The following is a 23190-nucleotide window of genomic DNA, read 5'->3' on the forward strand; positions in this document are numbered from 1 at the left end:
AGACACAGGCAGAGCTGGCTGCCGAGGGAAGAGCGACTGTGCCCTCACTGCTCAGAGAATCAAGTGGAAACAGAGCTACACTTTTTGACTTCCTGCCCCATTTATACAGACATTAGGGACACTTTCTATCCCCTTTTCACAGCCCACCAGAAAGACTTCCATCTGAAGTCAAATCTGGACAAACTCCCACTCCTGCTTGGAGAGAGCCCAGCGAGCTCAGCCCTGGCTGCCCGGTACGTGAGGTCCTGTCACGACCAAAGAGCCTCCAGCAGCACAGAGCTACCAACTGTATAAATATTAGAATATTAGATATTTTTATTGCTATGTTTATTTTCATGTAATTTCTATTTTCTTTTTATTATTATTTATTTTTATTTTATAGTGTTATGAATGCTTTGGCAATGTAAAGATTTCTTTCACCATGCCAATAAAGCTATTTGAATCTTGAATCTTGAATCTTGAATCTTGAGAGAGAGAGAGAGAGAGAGACAGAGACAGACAGACAGAGAGAAAGAGAGAGACAGAGAGAGAGACAGAGAGAGAGACAGACAGAGAGACAGAGAGATTTTTTTTTTGATTTTTCAAAAAAACATTTATTACAAAAATATTTAACAATTTTAAAACTTTCAAATGTAAATCACATCATGTTTATAGAAAATATGAAAAATCAATTTCACTGTCCATAACAGAACACAATGCCCCTCTATGACACCATATCTTTTCAAACGCTTCTAGACAGTTAGTAGCTTTGTAAAAATAAAAATCAATTAGCAGTCTAGCTTTGATCATGGCTCTAAACATCATCACAACATCATAATCACCTTTTTGTTCAATTTTCCTCTTTCTGCTAACATATACTGCCATTTTTGCCTTGCCTACAATAAAATTAATCAATTGGCATTCATCTTGTCTTCTTCTGGTATATTTAAAACCAAAAATAAAAACTGTTACAGTAAAATTCTCATCAAAACAAATGAAAATATCCTTCAACAAGTCAAATAAAGGCTTAAGTCTTGAGCAGTGCATAAACATGTGAAAAACTGTTTCTCTTTGAGAACAAAAAGAGCACTCTTGATTAACATTTGGATTTAAAATAGAAATAAAAGAATTAACAGCAATTATACCGTGTATAATTCTCCATTGTAAGTCTCCAATTCTTTTTGTTAATGGTGGCTTATAAAGTGCCCTCCACTCTGGTTTTACATTTTCATCAACTTCAAGAATAGTGCGCCAAGGTGAATCAACTCTTTCATGCAACCCTTTTTTGTTGAAAACTTTTACACAAGCATTGTAAAAAACTTTTCCCCCAACTTTATATAAATCCATATCGGATACATTTTCCAAAAAAACTCCAGAATTTTCCCCTATATTTGGGGACAAAAAACACTTTGGAAAAGCATCTTTATCGCTAGGCAGAAGTTTCTTAGCAAAACAGTTTTCAAGCATGTTCAACTCTTTCGCTGTAAATACAGACTGCAAATTCTGAAGAAATCTTTCAACAATTCGAACTGATTTAATACCTAATAAGGCAGCCACATTTTCCACATTTTTAAAATAGGGACCAGTCACATTAATTAAACGCCCCAGTGTTACAATTTTGGATTTAATAAGAGCACCATTTGATAGTCCACATGCATGTGAGATATCCAGACGAGCACCATAAATCATGGGTTCTTCGAGTAACCAAAAAAGAGAATCTGTCTCAGTTCTTTTCACTTTAAAAAGGTCCCAAACTTTAAACAGATTTCTATAAAAAACAGGAAGCTCCATTGTACTGATTCTCTTTGGATCCATCAAAAATAAATTTTCGCTTAAACAGAGTTCATCAACGGACTGAAGTATAACACAGGCCACTGACTTCCAGGCCATATTCTCTGAGCTGGTAAGCAAGCGTTGTATGAAATGTAGCCGAAAGGCCGCAGTCCTGCTTTGTACATGTATGAGTCCTTGACCCCCTTCTTCTTTTTTTAAATACAAGATATTGTGCGGTATCCAGTGTAACTTGTCCCAAAAAAAGTCCAATAAAACAGACTGGATCTTTGCAAGTAAATAAGCTGGTGGGTCAATGCAGGCCATCCGGTGCCACAAAGAGGAAGCCACCAAATTATTAATCACCAAAGTACGTCCTCTGTATGATAAATTTGGTACAAGCCATTTCCATTTTTCAAGTCGGCTCTTAAGCTTCTCAACAGTTCCAATCCAGTTTTTTTGAGATACTGTTTCATTTCCTAAAAAAACTCCCAAGTATCTCAAACCATCTCTTGTCCAGCATAGACCTCCTGGAAGATTTGGTAGTGCTCTACATTTCCACTCTCCCATCAAAACTGCCTCACTTTTATTCCAATTAATTCTTGCAGATGAAATTGATCCAAAATCTTTTAGTGTCTCAAGTAATACATCAACATCACTTTGTTTATTAATCATCACCACTACATCATCTGCATATGCAGACAGACACAGAGGAATCTTACAATTCTGTAGAGGCACTCCTTCTAGAACTCTCCTTAAAACACTTAAAAGTGGTTCTATTGCAAGGGTGTATAATAACCCTGAGAGTGAACAGCCTTGTCGTACTCCTCGACCCACTTTGAAAGGAGCACATAAGCCACCATTAATCTTCAGAATACTCTCAATATCACAATATAGGATTTTAACATAAGATAAAAAATCTGAGTTAAAACCAAAAGCCTGAAGCGTCTTCCACAAATAGTTGTGTTCGACGCGATCAAATGCTTTTTCTTGATCTAAGGAAATCAAGCCTATGTCAAGACCAAACATTTTAGTTACATCAAACAAGTCTCTGATTAAATGAATGTTGTCAAAAATTGACCTACCAGGCACACAATATGACTGGTCAGGATGAATAACTTCATCTAAAAACTCACCCAAACGGGTAGCTAGTACTTTAGATAACAGTTTATAATCACAACACAATAAGGACACGGGTCTCCAATTTTTTATATCACTTAAATTACCTTTCTTAGGCAAAAGGGTCAAGACCGCTCTTCTACAACTTATTGGCAATCGTCCTTTTGTTAAACTGTCATTAAGAACTAATAACAAATCTTCTCCTATAACAGACCAAAAACTTTTGTAAAACTCAATCGGGATTCCATCTAATCCAGGAACTTTACCATTATCCATACTTTGAAGAGCTTTAAACAATTCTTCCAGGCCAATAGGCTTTGAAAGTGCTATATTTGCTTTTTTTGAAATTTTTGGTAATTGTCCAAAAAAAGCCTTCTCTAAGTCCTTATCTTCTTTATATTCAGACTTGTAAAGTTTTTCATAAAAACGAACTGCTCTTTCTCTTATTTCCTTAGAGTCTGACAACAAAGATCCAGACTCAGAAAGTAATGAATGAATAAAACGTTTCTGGCCATTCTTTTTCTCTAAACCAAAGAAATATTTCGATGGTACATCCATCTGTTCTATGGTTTTAAAACGCGATCTGACCAGCGCCCCCTGTGCCTTCATCTCTTGTAGGTCAGATAAAGCAGTTTTCTTTAAAAAAAGAGAATCGACATACGCTTGATTTTCACTTAATTGTGCCATATCTTGAAGATTAAAAATTTCAGCTTCTAAAACTCTTATTGACTTAGCGGTCTCCTTTGTGATATTTTGAGTATACTGTTGACAAAAAACCTTGATTTGAGTCTTGCCAAAATCCCACCAACTCTGCAGAGAAGAAAAAGAAACTTTTTCATTTTTAAAATTTTTCCAAAAAAAATCAAAAGTCTCTTTAAAAAAGGCATCATTTATCAAAGCAGTGTTAAAATGCCAATACGCACTCCTTGGTGAGACAGAATTGAAGAAAACACTGCAAATAACTAAACTGTGGTCTGAAAAACCAACCGGATTTATTATACAGTTCTTAAAAACACTGTGATGGTGTTTAAAACTGTAAAATCTATCTAGTCTTGCTAAAGACAATAGATTTTCGTGTGCATGAGCCCATGTATATTGCCGTGAATCTCCGTTTATGCTTCTCCAGACATCACATAGATTGTTTCTTTCTATTATTTCACAAAGCCGCTTACGAGAAGGCATATGTGGCTCTATATGATTGCGATCAATATTTTGTTCAACACAATTAAAATCACCACCAAGAAATAAATACTCTTCGCTATTACATTTATCTAAAGTTGAGCATAGAATATCTAAAAAAGCAACTCTCTCTATTGGAAAAGTGGGAGCATACACACAAATAAAAACCAAAACATATTTTTCAAAAAAAGCTTGAATTTTTAAAAGTCTCCCCTTCACTATTTCTTCTATCTTAAAAGAGCATGGGGTAAACTTCTTTGCAAACATGATGGCAACTCCTCCACTACGTGAAGTTTTATGACTTAGAAATATATGACCATTCCATTCTTTTATCCAGTCTGTAGCATTTCTATCATCACTGTGTGTTTCTTGTAAAAAAAGAACATCAAGTTGTTTCTGCCTTATTGTTTCATGCACTTGCATTCTCTTTACATCATCTCTAGCTCCATTCACATTTAAAGATGCTATACGGATATCTGCCATGTGTAAAGAAAAAAAGAAAATTACAAAAAATAATCTATACAGAAACACACAGCCACTCAAGGCAAAGGATCTATGCCACTTTATCATCATTATTCAGCTGGTTTTGGATTTTTGTAACAAATTTTTTCAGTCGATATACTTCTTTATCCAGAAAGGAACCTTCGCTCATCAGATTCTTCGTACTTTCTGCAAACCGTTTCAGGTCTGGGAAAAAATCAGCAACCTGTACTCCTCTCTGATTTTTTGTTACTTTTAAAAACTTCTTAATTTCTTCAGCACTGTAATCATTACATATCCACTCGCTTTGTGAACAACTTGAAGCACTAGAATCAGACAATTCACTTTCACTTTCAATATTATCTGTATCATTTTTCTGATCTTTTCTTGCTTGTTTTGAAACTCTTTCTTTATCGTTGTTTCTCCTTTTTAGAGGAGTTTTAAAGACAGCTTGATCCATGTCTACTTCACACATATTTACACTGTCTGATACAGACTCTATATCAGATAAACAATTCGTTGAACTGCTTTGTGTGTCCATCAATTCTTCAAAAATCACATTAGCTTCTTGAAGCAAGCTTACATTTGACTTTGCCTGACCCTTATCAGTCAAATCCGAATCTTTCACTACCATCATAGTTTTAACAACAGTTTCAACTGTTTGTTCACAGGCAACTTTGTTAATTGTGTCTTTGACACTCTGTGCTGAATTCACAGTTGCTGAATTTACAGGTAGGCTTACTGAAATCACAGGTACTGACACAGATGTTCCAGCAACACTTTCCACATCTTGCACCACACTCTCATCTATCATGTCCTGTCTTGTACGTGTATTTTCGGGACAAGCACGAGCCAAATGCCCCGTTTTTCCACATCCAAAACACTTCATTGTAGTGTCAGTGGATACATAGACAGTATAGTCAAAATCATCAAATCTGAATTTCAGATTTAAATTCAGTTCAGTTCTGTTCTCACTCAAAATCATATAAGTGAATCTCCTAAAAGACACCACATGTTTGATTAAGTCCGATTTACTCCCGATCGCGATCTTTTTCACAGGAGCAACTAACTTCCCGAAACGTGACAATTCTTTAACCAAAGCTTCATCTTTGATAAAAGGTGGAATATTAGACAAAATAACTTTCCTCGCAGGTGTTGAAAGAGAAAGCACAGGTGTAAAAAGACCACGAATTACAACTCCTCTTTCTACAACATTATTGGCCTTTTCAACAGTGTTCAAAAAACAAACAACCGCATTGCTCATTCTTGACGCTGCTAAAATACTCTTATGTCCAACAATCTCACCGATAGCTAAGACACAATCTTCCACACTTGCTGCGGCCGTCACTTTAACCCCGTGACGCCGTGTTAATGAATCAAGTGAGTCAACACCTTGGGCCGCCATGCCCTCGGTGATACACTGATAACCAACGGCCAAAAAAAAAAAAAATATATATATATTGTTTTATCTACTCAAATACAGATTAAACGTCAAAAAATAGCGATATTCAACTAAGAAAAAAAGGCCACAGCGGGCAGAAAACTCATTCAAACTCACCACACGCTCTCCACGCTCGCTCACTCAACAGACGCTCACTCAACAGACGCTCACGCATGCGCACGAGAGAGAGAGAGAGAGAGAGAGAATATCATTCTGTGAATAATAATCATATCATGAATTCGTTTCATCCCTCATCGAATATCACACCGAGAAACAGCTATGATACCTCAGTGAACATTAGTGGAAAACAAATGTTAAAACTCTGTAAAGGTTTAGGATTATACATCATTAACGGCAGAACTCGTGGAGATACATTAGGTAGATTCACTTACTGCTCCAGATTAGGAACCAGTTTGGTTGATTATTCAATAACAGATATTGATCAAAGCTTTATTAATGCCTTCACAGTCAGACCTCAGCTCCCGATGTCCGATCACTGCCAAACTGTGCTTTATCTGAAAGCCCCATGTCAAATAACCAAAACTGCTCCACTTGAATCTGAAAAACTGTTTCCTCTGAAACATAAACTCAAATGGAATCAATCCAACTCAGAATAATTCAAAGAAAATATGAACAATCCTACTATATTAAAAATGCTAGATGAATTTATGTCCACTGATTTCACCTTAGATATTAATGGAATAAATTTAGCATCAAAAAACTTAAATTACATATTCATAACATTGATAACTCTATCTAATATTAAACAGCAAACCAAACATAGAACCAATCAACAGAGAAAGAGAAAGGATGTCTGGTTTGATGATGAATGTGCCGGTCTCAGAAAAGAACTAAGGAGACTTTCTAACAAAAAGCACAAAGATCCGTCCAGCCAGACATTACGGCTTTCTTACTCAGACTGTCTGCAAAAGTACAAAACACTGCTGTGGAAAAAAAGAGAAAAATATTTTCAAACTAAAATTAAAGAAATTGACGATTCAATAGATCAAAACACTTTCTGGAACCTATATAAAAAAAAAAAAAATTAAAAAAAAATTGAGATATCACTCCAGAATGGCACAATTTGGAAATCTTACTTTGAAAATCTGTATCAAAAAATTGAACCGGCTGACCTCAACCAACCTCAGAGTAAAGCAAAGAAAACTTTAGAAGACATGGAAAAAACTATTAAGAATTATCAAAATCCATTAGATAAATCTATAACAATATCTGAAATATTAGAACATATTAAAAATCTTAAATTAAAGAAAGCATGTGGACAAGATCACATTAATAACGAAATGCTTAAACTCAGCAGTCCCAGCATGATTCAAACAATAGCCAAATTATTTAATCTGGTGTTCTGGTCTGGACACTTCCCTGAGATCTGGTCTGAAGGAATCATCACCCCCATATTTAAGAGCGGTGATCGATTCGACCCCAATAACTACCGCGGCATAAGTGTGGGCAGTGTGTTGGGAGAACTGTTTTGCAGTATCATCAACAGACGCATCGTCTCACACATCTCAGCACACAACATCTTAAATAAAGCTCAGATTGGCTTTTTACCAAAACATCGCACATCCGACCACATCTATTCTCTCCACACTCTAATCAACAAGAACATCAACGACAAACAAAGGAAAATATTTGCATGTTTTGTGGACTTTAAAAAAGCATTTGATTCAATTTGGCATGATGGTCTACTGTACAAAATCCTACAAATTGGCATCGGCGGAAAAACATTTGACATTATAAAATCTCTCTACACCAACAGTGAAAGTGCGGTGAAAATCAGTAACCACAGAACCGCGCTCTTCCAGCAGGGACGTGGAGTGAGGCAGGGCTGCAGTCTGAGCCCAACTCTATTTAACATCTACATCAATGATCTGGCATCAGCGCTGGAGAGCTCTACTGTGCCCGGCCTCACTCTACAGGGGTCAGAGGTCAGATGTCTGCTGTACGCGGATGATCTGGTCCTGCTGTCCCGCACACCTGAGGGCCTTCAGCAGAGCCTTTCCCTGCTGGAACAATACTGTCACGACTGGGCCCTGACAGTCAATCTGGACAAAACCAGAGTCATGGTGTTCCAGAAGAAAGCCCGATCTCAGGGACACAAACACCAGTTCCTGTATAAAGGCCATGTCCTGCAGCACAGCTCTAGCTACATCTATCTGGGCATCGACATCAGCGCTTCGGGACGCTTCGGTCTGGCTGTGAAAACACTCGGTGAAAAGGCTCGTAGGGCTTTCTATGCTATAAAGTCACGATGTGGACACTTAAAATTACCCATTAAAACCTGGATAAAACTATATAATTCAATAATAAAACCAATTCTTTTATATGGGTGTGAAATTTGGGGACCAGTACTAAATTGTAAAAATTGGGATAAAACATCAGTAGAAAAATTACAATTGGAAATTGCCAAAAATATTTTAGGGGTTCACAGAAATACGCCCACTGCCGCCTGTAGGGCTGAGCTAGGCTTGTACCCACTGAACATCGAGATCCAGAAGAGATGTGTTCAGTTCTGGCATCATCTCCATCAGTCTGATCCAGAGTCAGTCCAATATAAAGCCCTCCTCACCAATGAAACCTCAGCAGAACCTCATCCTCTGAACACACTCGCTCTTCAACTCGTCCATCAGACTATACTCCCCATCAACCCCAAACCTACTGTATCATTAACCAAATCCACAAACATCTAAAAGTCACTCATGATGAATCACCAAAAGCACATTTTGCCCTCCAGAATAAACTCCAATGTTACTCGACCCTCAATAGAGCCACTAAATTGGCCAGTTATCTATTTATTAAACATTTGAAAGAAAGACAAATCCTCTCCAAATACAGATTAAGTGACCATGATCTAGAGATAGAGAGAGGAAGACATAGACAAACATGGACAGAGAGAGAGCAGAGGATCTGTAGACACTGTGATCTACAGCACATCGAGGATGAGGAACACTTTCTGCTCTGCTGCTCCAAATACACCAATATAAGAGAAACCTTTCTGCCCAGATTTGAAACCTTGATTCCATCATTCTTTGAACTGAGTGACACTGAAAAATTGTTCTTCTTACTGGGAGAAGATGATAGTCCAGCTGCACTAGCGGCTAAATATGTGTTAGCTATTCACAACGCCAGAGTCAGCTAGAGAGACCCACTGTATATATTCATTTATGAAGATCGATTATGTCTATTTATCTATCTATTTGTATATGCTACTGTACATATGACATGATCTATATATTTGTTTTATTATTTATATTCATTGTAATTATTATATATATGTTGATGCTTTGGCAACATTGTGTTACACAGTCATGCTAATAAAGCTCATTGAAATTGAAATTGAGAGAGAGACAGAGACAGAGAGAGAGAGAGAGAGAGAGAGAGAGAGAGACAGAGAGAGAGAGAGAGAGAGAGAGAGAGAGAGAGAGAGAGAGAGAGAGAGAGAGGAGAGAGAGAGAGAGAGAGAGAGAGAGAGACAGACAGACAGACAGACAGACAGACAGACAGACAGACAGACAGACAGACAGACAGAGAGACAGAGAGACAGTGTATAAAAGGCTCTGACGTTTCTGGGTGCCTGCCGCTTTAAGACTCTTCTTCGGTGGTTCGGTAGAGGAAGTGTGTAGGTTTTTTTTTTTTTTTTTTTTTCGTTGCTATAACGCGTTGCTATGGACTTCTTTTTTTTATTTATTTTTTATTATTTTTTATTTTTTTGAGATAACAGAAAAGGGGGAATACAGAGACATTTGAATCCGTAAAACAAAAAGATTAAAATTCTACATCTTACATCACATATCAATCATGTTACTAATACATTAAGTATTCTTTTCAACAGTTTAGATGTTTTTAGAGCTTTTCGATTGTTTTGTATTGAAGTTAGAGAGTCATAAAAATTCTTCAAATCAATGGAAAATAGTCTACCATTTGGTACAGTCGACATACATCTTGCTTTATGTATATGATATTTTCCAAATAGAATGAGAAGTTTAATTATTTTATCCATTTCTAATAAACCAGTATCACAATCCATAAACAAGACCATTACATCAGTTATTGTTACAAACTTATAAAATAACTCAAAAACAAACCATGAAACTTGGGACCAAAATAATTGAGTATAGTTACAACTGAAAAATAAGTGTACAATTGTTTCATTTTCTTCTTTACAGAAACTGCATAATGTAAAGTAATTTCCATGTATTCAAAGCTTGTTTGTGAAAGTTAGACAACTTAATTGGGAGTTTAGTACATTTAAAATCACAAGCAAGTAGAGAATTAAGACCACCACATTCTTTGAAGACTAAATTGGGAATGAAAAACCATGGAAGGTTATTTTCACAAAGACAATGTTTGATCCAATTAATTTTAAATATATTATTGATAGTGTCAAAGTCTAAGGCATTTAGTCCTCCTTCTGATACGCTTCTGATTATGGTTTTCCTTTTAATATATTCTGTTTTGTTTCTCCAAATAAATTTAAATACGATTTTTTCAACTGCGGCACACATTTTAGAATCTACATAAAGAGATAACGCTGGATATACAATTCTGGAGATCCCTTCGGCCTTTGAAATCAATACACGACCATGAATAGATAAATTTCTTTGGAGCCAACAGTTAAAGATATTTCTTGTTTTTTGTAATCTTTGCAAAAAATTCTCTGTTAGTCTCTCTGTGTCTGACTTACTAATTACAATACCCAAGTATCTGATTAATTGCTTAACCTGTATTCCCAACAAGTCCTCCAACTTATACGACTAGGGCTGAACGATTAATTGCATTTGCGATAATATCGCGATGTGATGAAATGCGATTTTTTAAACCGCAAAGCTGCGATTATAGTCTGGTCACGTGACACGCGAGAGTAAACCTGTCTGTATTGCAGATGAAGCATCAACGTGGCACGCGACACATATAGACCTGGCTACAGGAAATAACAGTTTATGTTTAATTTATGTGATATTGTGTTATAGATTCTCTCCAACGATTCTGTATTGTATATGTCTGAGCTTAGTTTTAAACACATACGTGTACGACGCGCGTGCTTTATAAACAACCATATTCTGCTTGCTTCTAATTCCTCTGTCTCTCTCTCTCTCACACACACACACGACACCATTTGAACCTTACGAGAAATAATCTTTAATAAAGTTCGGAAAAGTTGAAGCGAGTTACAAGGACATTCGCGGGCTTCATTGCGCAAGATATGAGATACGCGCGGTCTGCGTGATGTCCCAGATAGCAATGAGTCGGCGGCCCACCGTCGGCGCTCCGGCGGCAGTAGAAGCGGCAGAATGGCGACATCGCAAACACGTTGGACGGCGCACCGCCGGCGGCAGCCGCTTTTTAAAAGCGGCAGCCGCCTTCCTACCGCCTTCGTTCCGCGGCCGGCCCGCGGGCCAACCGCCGTCCCGCCGCCGTTATATTTAAGGCGGCCCTTCCGCGGCCCGCTGGAGGCAAGCGCTATTTTCGAGCGATCTGCCGCCGCTTATTCTGGCTATATATAATATTTAATATTTATAGCATGCAGTTTATCAAGAATAATGATTGCTCAAACCAGACAAATATCCATTTGGCATTTTTATTCCACATTTCAAAGTACATTAACTGTCATTTAAACAAGATGTGTCAGATCACTGAAACATAACAGAAAAATAAATAAATCAATATACAAACATGCAGGTTTCTTATAAAATTTTGGTAAAAAAACAAACAAACAAAAAACAGCCTTACAAGCAAATTACAACTCTTACAATAATTGTTCATATAAAGAGGACAGCTCTAGGGTGAAAAAAATTACCTGTAAACATTATGACAAGTAAAGAGAATACTTGATACGAAATAATGTGCAGGATACCAAATAAATCAAAGTATGACATCACATTTACAAGCCATTTCTAACAATAGGTTAAGTGGTAGTAATTTATAGTAAAGCTCTGGAGTAGAATAGACCATTATAACTGCAATGCTGACCTGTGGCACAAGGACTTACAAGCATTATTTGAAAAAAGAAAGTAATTTCCACAGTTAGTGAGTATAGTGTGACACTTCTGACTTCTTTAGGGGTCTTGATGTTACTGACTGCAAGATAAAGAAAGGATTCCAGTTGTCAGTGATTCTGGGGTGTCAGTAGTCAGCCTAAGTGGTCGGCTGTGGGTCCCTCTCAGCTGTGCGGTGCCTTTTTCTGCCTTCACGGTCAGATGCTCCTTTCAGGTAACGCGAAACGTTAACCTAGACCGCTTCATCAGTGGCATCCTGGGTTGCCAGGTTCTTCCGGATGGCTAATTTAGAAAATACAGATCTGTCATTTCATTTGAATTGCATGAGGCCATACACATCTACTTAAATATAATTAAAAAAATATCCAACTTACTTTGAACAATGGTCTAAAGGAACATGTCTCTAAAACATGCTTTATCCCCTACACCGAGCTGAAAATCCAAAAAAGTGTTACAAATTACATTTCTCTGAAGCTTCTCATAAATAAATAAAAAATGTGAAAGGCTAAGGATTCAGACTGTAATATATGCAGTATACAATCTTAAATTTTACTTTTTAGATTACTCTATGGCATTATAATCAGCAAACTTACAAATTGTTCCTGGAGCTTTTTATCAGCTTCAAACTGTTGTCAAGACACGGCAAATCTTCCTGGGTGTGTAGGGGGAGTAACAGATCCCCTGACAGGGATAACTCCAACAGACACAACATCGCCAAACTCTGCAAGACGTCACAGCATAAGGGTCTGATCTGCACCTACAGGGTTTCCCAGAATAAAATAGTCAGTCCTGGTCCCTCAACTACTAAACTATGACATTTATATCTAGGTCTACTACATGTACAGGTAGCCCCAGTGGGAATTAAACCAACAACCACAGGTGCTGTTTGCAAGTTGTACCTGATTTCCCAGTGCAAGCAAACGTCTTCAACATTGTTTGTTGAACTTGCTTCACCTGCTCTTGAAGTAAGCCGCTGTCATCCGAAGCTACAAAATGAAAGGCATATAGTAATTTTGGACTTACATCACACACAAAAAGTACAATTTAAGAAACAGTGCAAGTTCTCACCTGCTCATGCATTGCTTTCCCTCAGGGCTTGGTTCTACATTTAAAAAATAAAATAAAACAAACAACTAAAGGCACTATTTGCAATACTGTTATAACACTGGACATTAAGACATAGGGCTAGAATATACCTTCACAGCTGAAAACTTCATGCTTGACACGAGATGCCATTGGAGTACAAGGGCCAACAATAGAGCAATGACTTTCTCCTTCCTATTGATAGGAAGATTGACAGATTGATAATCATTGACATGTAAAAATATGTTTGAAGTTATTGCATACATTTAATGAATTGGACTTAAATGTAACACTTAGTTAAGCGCAACGTATTACATACCTCCAGAGTTTTTTTACTTCCGTAGTGCGCGCTCGCCCGCCGGTATTTTACTTACAAATGTTCTACGAAGGCATCATATGTCTTGGAGTGCAGTTGGCTTATTAAAAATATGAAAATCACCGACAGAAGGTGCTTTCAATTTCAAATACTCACGTGCGCTTTGCGAAGAGCGTTTGAGCATGCGGCTGTGAGCGAGTCTACGTGGTTAAATGTAGGCTACGTTTGCATCTCAAATTGCTTTTATGACACGAATTTACCAGTAATGTGACACAGTCAGTTATTAAACAAACAGGACAAACCACATCTTATAATTTCAAAAGAGATGAACACGTTCAGACAGCCTACTTAAAAACTGAAAGCACTCTTTGTTTATTGCTTGTAATATTTTTTTCCCTCTTTGTTATTTGTTTTGAAGCTATATTTGTTAAAATTATTAACATGTAATTGTATTAATTTAGTTTTTTAATGTGTAATTATTATAAGTAGGCCTACTTATAATTATGTAATTAAATATTTTAAGTTTTATTAATAAGATCAATAAAAAAAAAAATTTATCGGCTCATGAGGTGCCTAAGATTCCCTTCTCTATTTTACAATGATTTATTGCTTGTTTTTGTTGAATAATAGAAAAGATAAAGAACTTAAAAAAAATCGCATATTAAATCGCAATCGCAATATTGGTAAAAAAAATCGCAATTAGATTATTTTCCAAAATCGTCCAGCCCTATATACGACCATAATGGTCGTTTGCACCTTTCCTTAAATACGACCCACTGCATCATTTCCTAAAATAGTGCCCCTATAGGCGGCGGGAGATATGCCACGCAGAGTCGCCTTGATGCATTTTTCTACGAGATGGCTAATCCGTGGCTAATACAGGTAGGCTATATTGATAATAACCTTGATAATATGATAATTTTTGAACAAAATAATGTGCAAGGCGCTTGTGCTGTTTCATCTTGCTTTGTGGTGATTTTTTAACTTGTTAGAGGTTTTTACTTGAGAATAACGTATGAAATAAGAAACACAATGAAATATCTAACGTAACGTTAGCCTAACAGTTAACGTTAAATGGAGATAAAAAAGTTATCCTACAGCGTGAACATCACAGGTGACATTAAACTTCGCTTTTATTCATATTTATCGACTTAACATTATTAAAAAGAGATGGATTATTGTTACTGGACATAATTATATCGTCTATTCAAGATTGAATAGGCCTGACGTTAATACGTCGCGTGTCAAATCATTAAGGGACGTTATTTTTCTCATTATTTGAACATGAGGGTCAAATCATTTGACCAGATGACATGCATTTTAAAGTTAGTATTTAGTGTGAAATCGTTCGGAAATTGGAAACGTTGTGTGTAAGGGACCATGTAAAAAGTCCACACATTTTGTTAAAACGTCCATTCCATATTTCGTTAATCTGACTCGATCATCCAAATACTATTTTAAAGTATTTAACATGTGAATTAGGCCTACGTTTCAGTTAATTATTAATTGACGTACATTCATATTTGAGATAATATTTTCCAGAAATATCCAATTGTGGAAATTAATAAATAAATACTGCAAATATAATCATAGGCCTAACTAATAATTAACAATAAATAAAATAGATGTAATAGTTGTTATTTCAAATAAAATAAATATTTGTAATAAAATAATGGAATTATGTATGATAATAACTAGAATGGAATTGTTTCCACACGTGTGTGTGTGTGTGTGTGTGTGTGTGTGTGTGTGTGTGTATATATATATGTGTGTGTGTGTGTGTGTGTGTGTGAATAGAATAGATCTTTATAGTCATTGTTAACGTTTAGTGAAAAACTCTCTTCTCTTTCTTAGCTCTTCAGAATTATAAACTGTATGACCAATATATTCATTGTAACATTGTGCTATTTGTCTCTTATTTTTTTTATACAGGTGCAAAGCCAGGAACAGAATAAACATTCTAGAGGCTAGAGGATAAGGCTAGAGGACAGACAGCAAAGGTGACTAACCCAAGTCATCTGATGTTGATTTTTATCCACTTAAGCATGATCATATTATATTTACCAAACACAGTGCCACAAAGCTTTTGTTAGGTCACATGCATCAATTATATAATGTGGGTGTATTTGTTTGTTCAAACAATATTGATTTTAAAAGGAGTTTATTGATTTAAAAACGACTGTATTGCTTCCGCTAAAGAAAATAGTGTGTTTCGTCTCTACGGTTAGAATCCTGCGTGTCCATGGCAACGCTCTACTTTGTATGGCAACGGTGTGTTATCCTTAGCAGTGGCAGTTATGTAAGGGATAATGTATAGAGAGGCGGTCGTTATAGCGAATAACAACCCCGACAGGCTGAACAGGACCCCGACGCGAAGCGGAGGGTCTTGAATCAGCCTGAAGGGGTTGTTATTTGCTATAACGACCGCCTCTCTATACATTATTCCGCTTATTACATGGCTACCTACAAAATAAATAAATAATTTGCCACGAATTATTGATTTTAAAAGGAGTTTATTGATTTAAAAACGATTGTATTGCTTCCGCCAAAGAAAATTGTCCGTTCCGCGTCCATAGCAACGCGCTGTTTTTCATGGCAACGGTGTGTTATACTTCAGCGGTCTGTTATAAAGAAATAACAGACCGCATTCTACATTGGAATTCAGCCAAGCCATGTAATAACAAGAAATAACAGACCGCATTCTATATTAGAATTCAACCAAGCCATGTAATAAATATATTTCTTAGTTATAGTCATGTATGAATATCTGCAATGGACATCATAAAATATTTAATCATCATTTAACATTAACATTAGATAATATAATATGATTTTTACTGTGAGGGATGACAGTGCTTAAAACTTGGGTATTATGTTTGGCCACAGATGTAAAATACATAATAGAACCTTATAACCCTTACCCCTTTTTGGACTTAAGTTATATATCAGAGTAGAGATGGCAAGGCTTGATATTAACTTAGGTAAAGATAAAGACTGGTTTGCTCTGGTTTACTCCGTAATACTTCTGAAAAAAGCAATTCTTTTTTCAGTGCATAAGGACTTAGGTGTAACATTTGTTTGTTTCCATTGTACTCAGGTCTGATAAAGAAGTTCTCTCTCTCTCTCTCTCTCTCTCTCTCTCTCTCTCTCTCTCTCTCTCTCTCTCTCTCTCTCTCTCTCTCTCTCTCTCTCTCTCTCTCTCTCTCTCTCTCTCTCTCTCTCTCCCTCCCTCTCTCCCTCTCTCCCTCTCCCCCTTATTAGTTTTATAATTCTGTCTCAATTTTATTCCAGCTCCACAAGTGGGAGCTTTTAGAGAGGTTCCCACTCCTTCTCCTTGCCAGGAGAACCTCAAATGGTTTTTCTGCTGAGTGCTTCTGTCCTTGGAAGATGGATACAGAAGAAACTCAGGATGCTTTTCTTACCATAAAGAGGTTGTATGAAAGTCTTCTTAATGGTAATAAACACAAATGCGCAATGCATGCAGAATTTTCACATATTTAATTGCTTATTAGTGCATCCTCAATTATATATATATTTATGATTATTATTATTTTTTTCTCACCTTAGGTTTTAAAAATTGCATATAAAAACAATACTTCCAATGTTTTTACATAGGGGAAATTACATAATAAAACTTGAGCAGGGTATTATTTTGATAATGTTAAATTGATATTACATTAATAAAAACAACCCATATGTGGACTTAAACGTAATAACAAATAAATAAAATAATAAAACCATAATAACACTTTATTTTATTATTTATTTATTTTTGCTGAATTATTATTTAATTATTATTACTCTCATGTCCACATCACAGTTTCTTTTATCCAACAGTGGCTATAAAAGCACCAAGCAGCACGGGAGAGAGTTCTGCCATTAACACATCAGCAGACCCAGCATCAGATTCCCCATCTCTGCTTACCGGTAATGGTAAAATGTTTCATTCAATTTAACTAACATGTTCTTGTACAGCAAACTATTTTTTTTTGCACCTGTCACCTAGCCTGGGTGCCAGCCCGAACCCCGCCCACAATATTTTTTGGTCGGGAAGTTCGGTCTGGACTCGCTCCGTTGAGGAGCTATTATGCCCGAACAAAAATTGTTCGGACCAATCAAATTGTCAGGGCGGGCTTTATACGATGATGGACAGATGAGCAATGCAACGTAATCGTCCACGTCACCAAAGAGCGCTTGATTTGAATTAGTTTACAACAAAGACGACTGCTGCTGGAGAATTGAGATTTCACGAGTTCACATTTACAAATAAGTCAGATAGAATAAATGCGTTTATAAGATTTCACACAAATAAGTCGATAGAATAAATGCGTATATGACGTGCTGTCCGAGGAGAGGGCTGTGGGCTCGGTAGCCATACTCCCCCGTATTCCTGGTTGTGAGAGAACAAGACAAGAGTGAGGATTCGGGGTGGTGGAGGGATGCTGAAAAACTGTCAAGGAGTGTTAGGTAAGTTTACAGAGTGAATATGCTTCCTCATGCTGATAGATAGGGTAACGTTAGACATGGTATTGTTTGATGACAAGTTGATTGGATTGATTATTTGTACGTGCTCCTCCCGAACTTTGTTTATGAAACATCATGTGTAGATTCCGCCATCGCGTCTGTTATATCGACAGCGCATTCATTTTAAAAGAGGAACAGAGAGCCGCGACATTTTGTTGGTTGAAAATATGAATGAAGAACATGCGTCATTTACTCCGTTGCTCTGATTGGTTGTAGGTCTATCCAATTGAGTGCAGAGTTTTTTTTTTTCCTGGTTTGGTTGAGACACGCCCCATAATCAAATCTCTATGGAAAAGTATCAGACTCACATTCTGACTAGAATTGAGTATGACGACGTCAGGCTACCTGTCACCCACCAAATAATAATATCTGTCCAAATGCAGACCCTAAGAGTTACACTCATTACACTCATAAAATCATAAATGTTTCATCCTTGAAAACAACAAAATACATTAAATATATTTTGTTTAATTCTACAATTTATTTCCATAGATTACTACATACTATACTATAGTAAACTATATTGTTAAGGTGAGCACATTGTATGAACTGTATCTGTACATGGTGGTGTAATGGTGTATTGGTTTTACAATTTCACACCATGTATGTCTTTGTGCAGCTTAAGGCTGGAATACACTACATGAATTTTACCCATATTTTTGCCTCAATTCAGAAATTGATGCTAGTTGCTAGAAGTCAGAGCCAGCCTACACATTCTGGGCAGTAACATTTCACAGAAAATAATGTAGTGTATGATGGCCAGACTTTTATTTGTATTTATTTTTTAGCTTCAGGCTATGATTATCAAACACTTTCCCTGTTTCACAAACAAGGCTTAAGCTAGTTCCAGACTATAATGCATGTTTCAGCTGCCATAGGGCACATTTATTAAAGTTACTTAAATGTCCTAATTGAACAAACACCGTGTCTTTAGTACATGCGATCAACACCGCGACAGGAGATAAAAGGTTATCTTCCATATTAATAATTTTTTTTGTCCTAACCAGCCGCAACGGCAGCATGTGACGATTCTATTTTAGAAACGGTTTCTCTTTTTCTGTGACGCCGCGCTGGAACAACAAACACAAAGTGTGGCAATGATAATCTTTAAACATACTGTTTATGTGCTTTACTTAATGTTAAAAGTGTGTAATGTGACTCTGAATATCATTCAGTGCTCCAGCTTTGTAGCTGTAAAAGCAACAATGGAGAATTCACATCAGATCTTGAAATTAAACGAATGGGGAAACAAGAACATTCAAACTGTGAACAAACAAGTCTATTATTGGACAAATATTGTTTTAGTGACTCATTATGTATTTTAAATAATGTTTAAATGGTGTAATAAGTGTACATTTCATTATGTAGGCTACTTCACATAACCTGTGTAACACACACAGGTTACATTTTCTTGCGAATGCCGTCAAGATTAGTCTTTACCCTGGTGCTATGCATTTGCAGCGAGAGCCCGGCCCCGCCTACATGCTGTTCTGATTGGCTGTGGGTTTTGATTGATTTTGACGCATCTCGCAGTCGCGTCGCTTTTGGTGTGGACAGGCAAGTTGCTTGTCGCTGGAATCTTATCGCATCGCGTCTGGTTAGGACATGGTGAAAGGCTTAAACCTGGCTTAATATAAGCCCTGTATGTGAAACCGGCCCATGTTGTTTTATTTGGTTATGTGTTTCCTAAGCAATGTAGGCACATGTATTTTAGTTTATTGTGCCCAGAACAGAGGCTACAAGTTGTATAGTGTATTCCAGCAGTTTTTATTTATTTATTTTTATGTGTGCAGAGACTCCATCAGCAGACCCAGCATCAGAGTCTTCATTTCTGCTCAGCCCTGAGTCTGACACTCTTCCTCCTGCATCTTCCTCCTTGGCTTCTCATCCTGTTTTCACCTTCTCTGAGTCTAGTCCTTTACCTTCTTCTTCTCTGGTCTCCTCTCTGCCACCGGCCTCAACTCTTTCTTCCTATTCTAAACTGTCCACTGAGCTAGGCAGTCCAGGTCCAGTATCTTCCTCAGGAAAAGAAAGAAAAAGAAAGAGGAAAGCAGACAATAAAGGTATGTGTGGATTTGTTTTGTTTTTTATTTTAACATAATGAGAGCTTTTTAGAGCTAAAAGAACATGGCCTTTCTCATTGTTTTTTTTAAAGGCTGGGTTAGAATTCTACAAATGTAAATATTGTAATATTTTCTTTTACACATATTGCAACATATTTATATTAAGCTATTCAGTGTTGTGACCATAACGTACCCAAACCAAGAGTTGATTGTTTGTTGAACTTTTTATTTTACTTGTGTCAAATTATAACCATATTTTTATTTGTTTCAGAATGCCCCATGCATAAAGACTCAACCAATTTCCCCTACAAAAAAATTTTGAAGAAAAGAATCAGGGAGGTTTGTTTTAAATAGCAAAATACTGAAATAACCCCACCCCCCCTTTCTAAAAAAAAACATTCACAGCAACAATACTATTTTGTACTTTTGTATGTTGTAATTGCAATGTATTTGCACAAAAAAGAAACATTACAAAATATACTAGATGATTAATGTAAGGTTTAGGTATTTATATAATTTGTGTTATAATGTTAAACCGTGTAATAAGAAATATTTTACTTCACAATTTAAGTTGTGCAAATTTAAAACCTTAACCATAGAAATGGTAGTGTGACAAAAATAAAAACTGCAGTATTGCAGTATACAATATTACAAAATTGTATTGATAATATAGTAATAAATTGAATTGTGCTAATAATTATTAATTAAAGTTTTATTATGCTTATTATGATAGATTTAGTCCAACTAACTATTTATTTCACTTTGTTTATTTTCACTTGGATTTAATTTTGTATTTACCGTTCAGCAGATGTATGACTGTAACTTCATGTGTTGTAAGTAAATGTCATTAACATTAACCCATGTTTCTTTCTGTTTCTGCTAAGGGTCATGCGGAGGTGTTGGTGCAGTGGCATCCTTGCTCTGGATGGTATGCATATTATTTGAAGTTTATATGCTGTACTGTAGAAAATTGACGGAACATTTTTTTTTTTTTTATATAAAAACATTAGAGAGAAAAATTTACATTGCAAAAAAATTTATTCAGTTTTAACTGAAGTTGCAGTTTGATCAGGACTTCAGACTTCAATGTAATTAAAATATAATTTGAAATGTGGTGTGCTTTTTATTTTTTTATCTATTCTTTAATGTTTTCAACCACTCTTAGTTTGAAGTATTTTTTTATCAAGCCTTTGTTGAGAACCAAGATAGTATTTATATTCCATTAATAAGCATTGTAACTAACATTTTTTGCTGTCTTACAGTGGGAAAAAGTGGAAAAACTCCTGGGAGCCAAGAGAAAATATTCAAAGTTCATCATAAAGAAATCTCTTGATGTGTTCTCAACCTCAGTGTCAAAGTAACAGTGTTTGTATTATGATTGTCTTTTTATATGCAATGTTTTGTTCTATTAATTCATAATTAGAATAAGCTTCTATATATTTGTTTGTGCAAAACTGGGAACTGAGTTTTCAAGCAAGCCATTTTTTGACTAAGTGTGTGTGTGTGTGTGTGTGTGTCTGTGTCTGTGTCTGTGTGTGTGTCTGTGTGTGTGTGTGTGTGTGTGTCTGTGTCTGTGTCTGTGTCTGTGTCTGTGTGTGTGTGTGTTCCGATGTATTTTTTGTTGCTAGGTTGTAAAATGGATGCCTTATATGACTTGCAATTTTGTCTTTCAGTGTTAAGACATAGCAGTTTGGTTTATTCTTGTGTTCTGTTTCTGTTGCTGCTTTGTACAGAACATTATCTGTTTTTGATGAGTGGACTCATAAAATGTTTTGAAATATGTCACTGGCTCTGTTCCTTCATATACTCTTGATTTTTACCATTGTTTATATTTGTAATTTTAGATTAAGAGAAAACATATGCACCCTTAATGCATTTAATGATCTGTTTACTGCTGAAAATGTAAGAAAGCCATGTTGTTGTTGGTATTATTATTATTATTATTATTATCATTCATTACCCTAAATGACCTATTAGCCCACAGTCAGATCTATAATGTGTGTATGGGAGGATAGACCAATATACTTTTGGGCCTTGGTTTAGAACCATCTGAAGCTGGTACGTCCTTTTTCTGTAGGTAAGAACACAAGGAAGACAGCGATTGAATACTATTAACACGAGAACAATGCTTTTAAATGATGCCCCATGCCACGCCCACCCGTCACTGGGCTTTGATATAATTGGGTAATGTAGTCAAGATTTATCCTCTGTTATGAAATCACCCATTCATTGTAAAACTTGTTATTGGCCTGAGAGATATAATCATTGCCATGGGAAACCCCTGTCTTTGCTACACATTTAATCCCACTGGTCATAATTATGACCGCATATTTTTTCTTATTTAAGTGTTGTTATTGGCTTTGGGCAAGAAATTAAACTTTTTAAAGAAAAAAATAGATTGTCGTGATTAAAATGTATTACTGTCATGTGACTAGTGTGAAAGGTCACATGATCAGATCAGTTTACTTCCTGCTTGCACATCTAGAAGAAGATGTATTCCTCAGACTAAAAAGTATTATATAAAACACCTTAATTAACAGATAGAACTATCAAATTTTGTACATATATTCTCTAAAGGGTCTACTACTTATATATTTTGAGAATTATACTCCTGCATATATATTTTGCTTGTAAGAGGTGTAAATTTGTTAACGGTCACAATTGATGTTTGGGGCACACCAATTGGTTCTCATGAACATCTGCCTCATCCTCTAGAATCTAGAGGATGAGGCAGATGCTTCACGAGAACCAATTGGTGTGCCCCAAACAACCCTTTCAACGATGCATGGCCCATCTTCAGTGCACTGAATGAGTGCACACACATCTCAATGAAACTGGCCTATTAGGACAGGGCCCAAATGTAGTCCTTGGTCTACTCTAGCCCATAGAGGTCTAGCCGAACAAGCAGAAGTTCCTCCAGGGTGTAACTTTGTCCATGACAACCTTTTCATCTCACTAAGCCTCCTTCATGAAATGACAAAGCAAGATTATGGATGTCTTGGAATGTGTTGTGTAAATAGGCCTAATTTAAGTATTTGAATGAATTCTGACTATGGCGTTTCCCACCGGTATCTATTGTGACAGAGTATAAAACCTAATATTTCACTAACTTAACCAACATAAAAATCAATGAGGGCATAACGTGTGTGTGTTAGGGAGGTCTAAGGAGTAAAATGCATGAATTCAAATTGCAAGAAAAAAATTGTGATTAAACAGTTAAAA

The 23190-nt window shown here is 36.3% G+C and overlaps 1 protein-coding gene and 1 long non-coding RNA gene across 3 annotated transcripts; one reads left to right on the forward strand and one right to left on the reverse strand.

The window, feature by feature from the left end:
- Positions 1–11550: 11550 nt before the first annotated feature.
- LOC309493748 lies at positions 11551–13256 on the reverse strand. Of its 2 annotated transcripts, none has more exons than XR_014204041.1 (6): positions 13179–13256; positions 13051–13084; positions 12937–12968; positions 12576–12739; positions 12357–12414; positions 11551–12264 (listed from the first exon to the last, which is right to left on the reverse strand). It is a non-coding gene; the product is annotated as an uncharacterized lncRNA (long non-coding RNA). The 2 variants fall into 2 exon arrangements; XR_014204042.1 differs by having other exon boundaries at positions 12882–12968.
- Positions 13257–15373: 2117 nt separating this feature from the next.
- LOC309502416 (uncharacterized protein) lies at positions 15374–21750 on the forward strand. The gene is made up of 7 exons (XM_082174831.1): positions 15374–15381; positions 16673–16835; positions 17219–17308; positions 19699–19968; positions 20240–20307; positions 20853–20896; positions 21231–21750. Exons 2-7 carry the CDS (start codon positions 16769–16771, stop codon positions 21286–21288), a joined length of 597 nt encoding a protein of 198 aa, XP_082030957.1. The 5' UTR covers positions 15374–15381; positions 16673–16768; the 3' UTR covers positions 21289–21750.
- Positions 21751–23190: the final 1440 nt, after the last annotated feature.

This window comes from Leuciscus leuciscus (genome assembly GCF_965113295.1).
Source record: "Leuciscus leuciscus genome assembly, chromosome: 1".
In the NCBI taxonomy this organism is placed as follows: domain Eukaryota; kingdom Metazoa; phylum Chordata; class Actinopteri; order Cypriniformes; family Leuciscidae; genus Leuciscus; species Leuciscus leuciscus.

What these genes read in the sequence shown, in the direction of transcription:
- LOC309502416 (XM_082174831.1), top strand. Translation starts at nt 16,769, where the DNA reads ATGGATACAGAAGAAACTCAGGATGCTTTTCTTACCATAAAGAGGTTG. An exon ending in TTCCCCATCTCTGCTTACCG is followed by an intron (nt 17,309 to 19,698) that starts GTAATGGTAAAA and finishes TTATGTGTGCAG; the next exon opens with AGACTCCATCAGCAGACCCA. An exon ending in GAGGAAAGCAGACAATAAAG is followed by an intron (nt 19,969 to 20,239) that starts GTATGTGTGGAT and finishes TATTTGTTTCAG; the next exon opens with AATGCCCCATGCATAAAGAC.